The following is a 10,214-nucleotide window of genomic DNA, read 5'->3' as shown; positions in this document are numbered from 1 at the left end:
TTGCCTTATCTAGATCATGTCTTTATCTAGGTCATATTGCAACCCTGTAAGCTGATGAGGCTAAGGTTATCCAGTGGCACTGGGAAGAAAATACTTAGGGATATTGATTAGTTAGAGAGCAGCATGACTGCGTAGCCTTGATTCCTAACCAATTTTGGCTAATTTGCTGGCTTTTCCTCTTTTTATATTACGTTTCCCTTTATACCCGCTGTTTTCTCAGACTTAGGTTTTTATAACTGTTTTACTTTTGGAATAATGTATTAACTTTACCTTGTCTTAGTCTTATGCTATTATTCCTATCTCTTTCTTCTGCATACTGATTCCAGATCATGAAGAGTGAAGTGTTAAGAGTGACCCATGAGCTTCAGGCCATGAAAGACAAGATCAAAGAGAACAGTGAGAAGATCAAAGTGAACAAAACCCTGCCATACCTTGTCTCTAACGTTATTGAGGTGAGAGCGGTGCGCTCTTCTGCAGCAATGTGAGAAGTGTGCGCAATATGTATCTGGAGGGAGAAGAGCAGGGGAACTCATTAGTAATTTGAGACACAGCCTATTCTCAAAACTGCTGACGCTCCCGGAGCCAGGACATTCAATTTTTTCTGCTGGTTTTGTTTGTGACCTGGAAGTGCACATCGCTTGCCCACTTCTTGTCTGGGTCATTCCTTAGGTGCTGGCAGCTGTTCTTCTGTACATGACACAGCCATTGGAGGGTGACACAGCCTCGCTTAGTGTAGACTTGGGCATGTGAAATTTGGTTCATGCTTTCTGAAACTGGTGACATGGCAAATGAAAAGCGGTGCACATTCTTTTTGGAATTCAGTAATTTTGCTCATCAGCCAAAAAAATGCTGATAGTCGTCTATTTTTTAAAAAAGCGTGTTGGTTTGTACTAATGTTTTAAAACTTAATGAACTTAAGGCTTAACGTGAGCTGTGGTGGGAGGAGAAATTGGTGCCATTTAGCTATTACTTTGTTCTGAGCTTTATAGTGTCTTTCTATGCACTGTTGTGTGCTGCTTCATGAGGAAAGGAAGAAATGGATTTTTACAGGAGGGCTTTAATGCTTTCAGGATTCTACTGCTGATAGATGATGGGAAGTTTTATTTCTCCTCCTGCATGTAATTCAGAAGCATTAATGCTGGGGTCATCCTGCTAGCCCAGCTACATTGTCATGAAATCTCTTGCTCTGGTTTTCAGCTGCTGGATGTTGACCCCAATGACCAGGAGGAGGATGGAGCAAACATTGACCTGGATTCCCAGAGAAAGGGCAAGTGTGCTGTGATCAAGACCTCTACGCGCCAGGTAAGACCCATGTGCCCAGATAGGTGTGAGGGATGCTGAAAAGGACCTTCTCCTAGTACGGCTGGTTTTGCTTACTTTGATTTCTTTCCTACAGACATATTTCCTTCCTGTTATTGGATTGGTTGATGCTGAGAAGTTGAAGCCTGGAGATCTAGTGGTGAGTGATGCTGTTGGTATGTTGACTGTTGATGGACTGTTGACTGTTAGATACAATGTTGGCCAGAAAATTGTCTATGTCTTGCCCTTTAGATAGGAGACAAATCTGTCCAGATTTCTCCCAAGACCATTTCTGTACTAAAATTTTAACAAAAAGATATTATGGGTTTAGTCTTATTTGTAGTATAGAAAAGTAGTTTGGAGTGTGTGTTCTTTATACATACAATTAAGGTGCTGGAAATTTAGATATCACCTGGTAAGCTTCCTAAAACCAGTCTTCTGTATTGTAAGTAAATTGGACCCCTCTTTTAAAATGTGCTAGGTTAGCTGTGGCATTGTCCCCTGTGCCAAGCTGTGGTGATTTGATGAGTGCCAATATCAAAGCTGGTTATTCCTGCATCCTTGATCTCTAGTGAATCATTTTGATTGCATATTTACGAATTGCTGTCTGAAGGGCCTGATAAAAGCAAAGGACCTGTATTTGCAGGGGGTGAACAAAGACTCTTACTTGATCCTGGAGACTCTACCTACTGAATATGATTCACGGGTGAAAGCCATGGAGGTGGATGAGAGGCCCACAGAGCAGTACAGTGACATCGGGGGGCTGGATAAACAAATCCAAGAGGTGATACTTTATGTGTAGTTTCTGGTGTGACTGAGGAAAACAGTCATTGAACTTCAGCTCAAAGCAGGCAGCAGGAGGAGAATGGGTTTATGTTTTAATATTTTTGTTTTGCTGTAGCTTGTGGAGGCTATTGTCCTGCCAATGAATCACAAGGAGAAATTTGAAAACTTGGGCATACAGCCGCCCAAAGGAGTCCTTATGTACGGGCCTCCAGGAACAGGAAAGACACTTTTAGCTCGAGCATGTGCTGCCCAGACCAAGGTAAAAGGAACCTTTGGAAGCATGTGGTGCTGTATAATAGTACCTGAAAAAGGGTAAGAATGCCTCCAAGGGGAGAGGGGTCATGCATACAAACTGATGTTACAAAGGGGGAGAGGGGTCATGCATACAAACTGATGTTACAAAGGCTGGGATTTTCTTGTTTGCTTGCTTCGTTGTTTTAATTAAGGGCCTCTTGTAGTACTCTGAACTGACCCCATTGAGAAACAAGGCACAGGATTCTCTTTGACTTCCCAGGCTACGTTCCTGAAACTTGCGGGTCCACAACTTGTGCAGATGTTCATTGGTGATGGAGCTAAGCTGGTACGTGATGCTTTCGCTCTAGCCAAGGAAAAAGCTCCTTCCATCATCTTTATTGACGAACTGGATGCCATTGGCACTAAAAGGTGAGGTGTAGGCCATGCTGTAAAGCTCTTGGGAGCTGCCTGGCAGCCCCCTTTGCCTGTGTTCCTGAGGGAAGCCTAGGTTAAGGCATGGCCTATTCAGAAACAGAGTGTAAAGTCAATCACAGACAGATGGCAGCTGCCACAAGCCTTAGGCTCACGAGCGAAGTTATGAGACTTGGGATCTATCTGATGGTCTCCTACTGTATAACACTGTTTTCTGATAACTGCATCAGGCACACGGAGATGTTCACCCTCATTTACTACTTGGGCCTGGACAACATTAGCCCCATTCTGTTCTAAGGACATAGACTTAGCTGCTGCTGACAGTTACTCTAGCTGTAGTCCTTGTCAAGGTAGGGCTTCCTGTAGTTTCAAGGAGGAATTTGGAAGACCTTGGCCAAGGAGTGTGAACTGCAGTCTTTCTGTCTTTTTGTGTGATGTCCTTTTGTGTGATTAAAAACATAAGGGCAGAGTGGTCAGGTTCACACTTGATAGTTTTACCCTTTTCTCCTCAGGTTTGATAGTGAGAAGGCTGGTGATCGGGAGGTACAGAGGACCATGCTGGAGCTGCTTAATCAACTTGATGGTTTCCAGCCCAACACACAAGTCAAGGTTGGGATCTAGTAGAGTGCTACTGAGGTCCAGGGCTCTCTAGCAGGGGATGGAAAACAATGTCCAGGGAAGAAGCTTGGTGGATCCTTGGGGAGGAGAGGCCTGTCCTCCAGGTGCCTCAGACTGATGACCCTACTTCTACTTAGGTGATTGCTGCAACCAACCGGGTTGATATCTTGGACCCAGCTTTGCTCCGCTCTGGACGATTAGATCGCAAAATTGAGTTCCCAATGCCTAATGAGGAGGCCAGAGCCAGAATTATGCAGATCCATTCACGCAAAATGAATGTCAGGTATGGAAGAGGCATGGCCTTCTGAGGCTGTATTTGTCACTCATTATGGTACCTCAGGGCTGTGGAGTGGTAGGTGCGCTCTTTTGTTGAGAGCTCACGGTTGGGTTTTAAGGAAGCTCCATACCTTGCTTTTTCTATTTGGTACATGTTCTCAGACAGTTTTTTTTTTTCCCTCTCCTGCTCATACCAGCCCTGACGTGAACTACGAGGAACTGGCTCGCTGTACAGATGATTTCAATGGAGCCCAGTGCAAGGCTGTGTGCGTTGAAGCGGTAGGTATTCCTCTACAGTACCTGGCACTGATAGGAGGGAAATGTGAAAGCTAACATGGAGTAATGACTTTGAACTGATGTGGTGCACACATGCCCTCTCTAAATACTGTCTCATTGGGCAGGGGATGATTGCCCTCCGCCGTGGAGCTACAGAGCTCACCCACGAGGACTACATGGAAGGAATTCTGGAGGTTCAAGCAAAGAAAAAAGCCAACCTGCAGTACTATGCCTGATCTCTGCCCAGTCAAGGTTGTGGCCTTGGCACAGGACAGACTGGACTGTACCACTTACTTTCTGTCTGGAAAAAATAAAGCATTTTTTCCCTCTAAAACCAAATCCGTGATGTGTTGAGGCTGTTGCCCTTGTTTGGTGGTTCTACATCTACAAAAGGGAAGGTGAGAACCTCCTGTCCACAGTGCCCATCATGCTGCCTTTGGAGCCTCCTCCTGCTAGAACTGGATTAAATCCTGCTCTGCTACTTCTGGATGAGGACCAGCAGGTTATACTGCAGTAAGTGTACTCTGAAATTGATGACCTGCAGCTCAGACAGCATCCCCTCTTTTCACCTGTGCGGCCAGTGAACAGACTGTACAGCTGTGCTAGAGTCTTTGAAACTTTTGACTCAGAGAGTTATTTTGCAAAGGAGGAGTGAACACAATTCATACATGAATGACATTTTAACTTTGTCATTTAAACTTAACTCTGGAAGCTTTAACACCATTGCTGATATGTATGTGAGCTCTCCAGTGAATCAGTCCAGTAATTAGTCAGAAAGAATTCAAGGTTTCATCCACTGAGCAAGTCTTTTAGCACTTTTAATGCCAGTTGAGAATTACAACTTCCATTTAAAAATTACACTTTTTCATAAATACACTGACTTTAGAATTAAGTATCTTACATGCCACTGTATTGTATTTTAAATACAATGTAAACATCTCCAGATGCTGGCCATCTCATCTTTACCTGTGCAGTTTTTGGACACTTGGGAGAAGGGCAGGGATGTGAAGGAAGAAAGAATAGATGAATGAAAAAAAAAAAATGCACCCCAGCGTACTTTGGCTGATGTTCCTGAGTTAGCCCTAGTACTTGCACTAGTTCCAGGTCCTTACTGCTCATTTTGGAGAGGGCGCTTGTTCCAGCGGAGCATGCGTGTTCTTGATGCGCTGTGCTCAGGGGGCATTTGACATTAGAAGTGGGTGAGTGGTGAAGTGAGCAGAAGTCACGTGTTCCTGAGGAAAATACATTGTGGTTCCTTTGGACATTAATATTAGAGAGGACTCTACATTGTCTGTTCTTCTAGCAGTACTGCTCTTCGAGCTCAGGGAGAATTACTCATCTCCTTTCACAGGAGTTAGCTTGGGGGTGAAAGTTGATCCTGGCAGCTCAAACTATGACATACTTTCTGAAATACACCCTGGCCTCTAGCGGAATAGTTCTAAGCTGCATGTTGCATACCTCTCTCCATTAAAACAAGGGTATGTTAGTTAGCCAAATGAGTAACCTTACCTGTGTAAGAAGCTGAGGAAAACCTTCCCCTCCTTTCCTAAAGCCAGTAAGAGTTTTTTTTAGAGTCTTGCTGCTCAGTTACAGCCGGCTCCTTTTGGAAGCGGCTTTAGTAATGAGTAAATAGCTGATAACCACAGCATGGAATAGCACAGATTTCGGATTTAAATTAATTAATACTAAAAATGGGCTAATTTCTTTGGCCTAAACCTCAGCTTAGATCAAGGTTCTTTTGGGAAATGATGGCCTGAGCCAACACTAGACACGCCTGTTGCAAAAGTGTTCAAGCCAACTTCACGTAGCTCCTTGCCCTAATTTGGGTCTGAATTACACAGACCTGCAGCAATAGAGTTGGTGCGTAAACATCCCTTACAACTGGACAATAACAGGACCATGAAGGTACAGTTCAAAAAACAGCACAAAAAAAGACACAGCCTTGGACTCTTAATCCTTTGCAAACAGAAGAAAAACAAATCAAAAGAACTGTCCCCCTTAAACCATCAATGAGCAATCACCAATAATTCAAACTTGGAGTTACTTGCAATGTCTCTGTCCACGACTGTAGGCTGTTGCAGCATCCCACGGGCTGGTATTTCCACAGCTCTGGTGCTGCTCTCCACACGGTGACATGCCACCTCTTCCTGGTGTTAACCCACAGCTCTGCCCAGGCTGCGCTTTCCAGAGTCTCTCCTCAATCCCTCTGAGGTCACACGGCCCCATTTTCTTGTCTGGGTTTTTGTACAGATGCCCGAGAAGTGTTGAGTGATGGGGCCAATGTGCAGAGGAACCCAGCCAGCAGGGTGAGGCCCAGGCCTCCCCAGGCACAGAACATGGACCAGCCATAGCCATGACTGATGTCCTCTGGCAGCCCATAGACGTAGCGAGGATAGCGAGATAACTCAAAATTGATTCCAGCTACACATGTGCAGAGTGAGATGATACAGCATGTACCTGCAGGAGAAAAGCAAGAGGGTTCTACACTGCCCTCAAGACAGGTTAATTACGATCTGTTTTTTTTTCCCTAGGTATTTTCAAAATCAAGAATTTCCTGTTTTGTTTTTTTTTTTTTTTTTAGTCCCACCAGTCACTCTTCTTACAAAGGTAAAAAAAAAAAAGGCAAAATATGTAGGACTACAGGATACCTCACTTCACAATAACCAATATTGCCTTAGCTCCTTCTGTCGCTATTTCAAATTCAGCCATTCTTTGATTCTCCTGAGTATTTATTTCTGATGACAAACATCATCAGATTCCAGACAGTACTTGGGCAGCCTCTCCTATGGAAGGTAGATAGCTGAAGACCAGGGCTGCAAAGTGCAGCACTGCTTGGTTTCTACTAGGAACATCCGGGCTCCTCCCAGCTGTAGCCTAGGCCCAGAGAAAGTGCCCAGGTTTTTGTCATCTGCTACACATTCACTAAGCACCTATATAGGGGAGCATAAAAGCTGAAGAAACTTATAACACAAGGCACTCTAGTATGTCTAATATACACCAGTACACTAGACTCAAGGTCGAGGTGATCGTTTTATTCTCTCTGGCTCTGCATCTATGTCTAAATACCAATGACAACTCTTACTGCTGACAGCATGCCCATCACAGTAAGTGCAGAAGGACACAAAGGGGACCCAGTCTACCTGTTCCACTTACAATATTTTCTCACTGCTGTGCAATAAAGAAATGAATATGTTCCCAAAGGAAACAGCAGTTAAGCAGCACGTAAGATGATCAAGGACAGCACAAGCCTAACTTCTAGCCTTTTTAGCATCACGCCATGTCAGCAGGGTGGTTTTCTGTGCAGTTCCCCAAAAACACTCCTTGAGAAGGCTCACTTATGGCAAGGGAAGATTCTTCACACACACACCAAAAATGGCTCCAAACCAGTGTCACACCTACTGTTTAATTGATATAGATGCTGTTATATCACCAAGTTCCTTGCTTGCAGCCATTATAGATGCTGACCCGGGGCCTCTAAGGTAGCAGCTCTGGCTTTTAAGTAGAGCCTCATTTTTCATACTTGCAAGTTGCCTGTTCACTGCTTGCAATTTAAGAGTCCACACCCTTGGAGCATCTCAGTAGCTCACCCTTTTGGTGCATTTGTTGCAACTATGCCCCTTTCAGATAAAGACGAAACACTGCCTGTTTTTGAGCTGAACAATCAAAGTTCAGAAAAACCTTTAGCCATGCAGAAAGTCTGCTCCCTGCCAGGAGGAATAGGATGTAACACCCCTGGCAAGCCCTGAGCTCATGTTCTTACCACTGGGACAATGTTCTCCAGGCTTGGCTGGGTTCGGACTTCATTATTACTCAAAGATGTGAGCATTTTTGAGCAGCAGAAAGGTGTTCTACATTGATTTTCTTTTTGTTTGCTAAGACTCCCTAGGGAAAACTGAGCTGAGCTGTCTGACAGGAGCCACAGTCTCCACACACCCAGAACAGGCAAGCGGACTGTGATCATGGACATGGTCCCTGTGGCTACACACCAGCTCTCCAGAGCAGAAGGCTCTTGTACATACAGCCGTGTCTACTCAGAAACATGCAAATACCCATGCAAGCACAGGTCCTGCCCAGTGCTGGAAGTGCTAACTCTGTGCTGTGCTCATGGTTTGCTGCACTAAAGAACTGCTTCATGTGTTTACTGTGGGCTGACTTTAGTTTTAAGAGCACTTCCCCAGCCAGCAACACTGACTGTGGTGACTTCAGGAGTAGAAGTGAAAGGCCCTCACCTCCCATTAGGAAGAGCAGCCCAGCCACATACTGCATGAGCTCCTGCTGTTTGCAGCAGCCCAGAACACCAATGATCCACCCAAATAGGATGATGGAGACGGCCATGCCAATGAAGCCAGCTGTCATCCTCCGCAGATCTGAGGAAAGAGAAAGGAGAAAAGCAAGAAAGAAGACATGAAGATGGCGGCACCCAGACAGGACAGCCAGGGGAGAGTCCAGACAGATTTAGATTTGCTGGTTCTAAATATTATACTTCATCCATGAATGACTCCTCCTGTAGCTTCTTTGAGGTAGATAGTTTGCCCATTACACTGAAATGAAGGGAAGCCAGCTAACTTGACTCCCTTCTGCTGGGCACTGTACAAATAGAGAGTGTTTCTGTCCTGATCAAGAGGAATACTGGCCAAACATTCCCCAACATGGGACAGGAGGAATGCATTATGAATTCAGCAATGATTTGTAAATGTTAGTACTGCAAGGGCTTTTTTTTTTGTGTGCATGTGGTGTGTTTCTTTGGGATGGAGTTTGCTGGGTGGGTGTCTGCTGAAAATAGAAATAAAAGAAGTGAGAGGGGACACTGAAGAGAAGTAAAGGACTAGTGCATGGAAGGCAGACAGTGTGAACTGAAAAGAGGAATAGTGGGAGGACAGAAGCAGACAAGCAGATCAATACCGTATGACGGGAACAACTCCAGTAACAAGCTCTAAAAAAAAACCTTGGGCACCAGTGATATGAAGAGCACTCTCTCACCCATAATACAAGTGTTGTTCTTGTCTCCTCCTAGTTCAGTCTCTATCTGGATTTCCTCAGTACTGAGGCCTCATGACAGGGGCTAGGCAGAATTATGTGAGGCAACAGAACCAGAAAACAAACAAAGGGAGAAGCAGGAGCAGAAAAAAATTATTAACTCATTCTCAGTGACAGGTCAGTCATCTCTGAGGGAAGGACTTGGGCATGAGGCAGCTTGTGGGCCAGGAGCTCGTAACAGGAGGTTGCAAAGACAAACTGAGATGTTCCTAAAAGAGCTGGTTGCCAGGGAGCTGCACCAGGTCGCTGGTGTGCACACAGAGAAATGCAACAAGATCTATACAGACTATATGGTGATGCAGCACCTTTGCTGTAAGCCAGCTAAGAATTGTCTGTCCCCAGATCTAGAATATGATTACACCTTGCAACACACTACACACATACCTGTCTTCCTGAATTCACCACTTAAACCCCTCCAAATATCATGTCCCCTGCCAATTATATTGTCGGCTGCTTGCCCTTCCTCACAAACAAATATATATTTATGCTTAGCTGGTTCAGAGCCCTCACTCAGCATTGCATTAAGGCGTTCAAGTAATACAGTCTTGTACGCTGCTTTGGGTTACTTACGGAGAGCATGCCACTCATCCTGCCGGATGGTATTTGTGATGTTGATGGGTAAGTTGCGAGGCAGAGAGCTGGAGGTGTAGTGGTACTTCACAGCAGTGCAACGCTGAATAACTCCTGTAAAAGAGACATCAGTATGAAACAGAATGAAACCTGTGTGCTTGTACTTGCTGCTGAGTTGGCTGGTCCAGCAGGGCTCACACAGGGGAACCCTCAGTTCAGTAACAGAGCAAATGTAAGCAAAAAAGACCTCTTTGCTTCAAAGGCTTTGGGGATTAGGAGGAGAGGGAGCCTTGCTACAAACACCAGCAAAAATGGAGCAAGGTGCTGACCCAGGCAGCCTCCAGGAAGGAAAAGCTGAAGGCAAACAGTAACAAGAATCGCCAAAAACAGCTCCAGAAACTTCCTAGAGGAACTGGTATGATCTCTTTGGGATGGCTGAGGAGAGAAGAGCATGGCCGATTACCAACAGGACTGCTATGTCTATTAAGAAGACAAGAGTTGAATCTCTCTGAAAATTTTGAATGAATGCTGGGAACTGAACTGCATGGGAGAAAAGTTTTAATTCACTCCAGTAAGTCATTGGCTCTTTGTTTTACTTTTGATGAACAATAGTACCCAAGTAAGCTTCTTTCCATCATAGCTTAAAGAAAAAGCGTACCCCAGGTGCAAATGTGAACCTACATGTA

At 44.8% G+C, this 10,214-nt stretch overlaps 2 protein-coding genes across 2 annotated transcripts; one reads left to right on the top strand and one right to left on the bottom strand.

Annotated features, from left to right (window-relative positions):
- The first annotated feature begins 329 nt into the window (after positions 1 to 329).
- Positions 330 to 4,864, top strand: PSMC3 (proteasome (prosome, macropain) 26S subunit, ATPase, 3). Its single transcript, XM_010291112.1, has 10 exons — positions 330 to 452; positions 1,198 to 1,302; positions 1,397 to 1,459; positions 1,946 to 2,083; positions 2,201 to 2,344; positions 2,600 to 2,748; positions 3,264 to 3,360; positions 3,507 to 3,652; positions 3,843 to 3,924; positions 4,047 to 4,864. Exons 1-10 carry the CDS (start codon positions 330 to 332, stop codon positions 4,155 to 4,157), a joined length of 1,158 nt encoding a protein of 385 aa, XP_010289414.1. The 3' UTR covers positions 4,158 to 4,864.
- Positions 4,865 to 5,821: 957 nt separating this feature from the next.
- Positions 5,822 to 9,642, bottom strand: LOC104623903 (transmembrane protein 178B-like; the record flags this gene model as incomplete). The annotated part of the gene is made up of 3 exons (XM_010291123.1): positions 5,822 to 6,378; positions 8,151 to 8,288; positions 9,529 to 9,642. Coding segments are annotated over 3 exons (497 nt in total), but the record flags the coding sequence as incomplete, so codon positions are not given.
- Between the last annotated feature and the right edge of the window lie 572 nt (positions 9,643 to 10,214).

This window comes from Phaethon lepturus, unplaced genomic scaffold, assembly GCF_000687285.1.
Source record: "Phaethon lepturus isolate BGI_N335 unplaced genomic scaffold, ASM68728v1 scaffold3550, whole genome shotgun sequence".
Taxonomy (NCBI): Eukaryota; Metazoa; Chordata; class Aves; order Phaethontiformes; family Phaethontidae; genus Phaethon; species Phaethon lepturus.
Note: the sequence above shows the minus strand (reverse complement) of the source record. Positions and strands in the feature narration are given on the sequence as shown.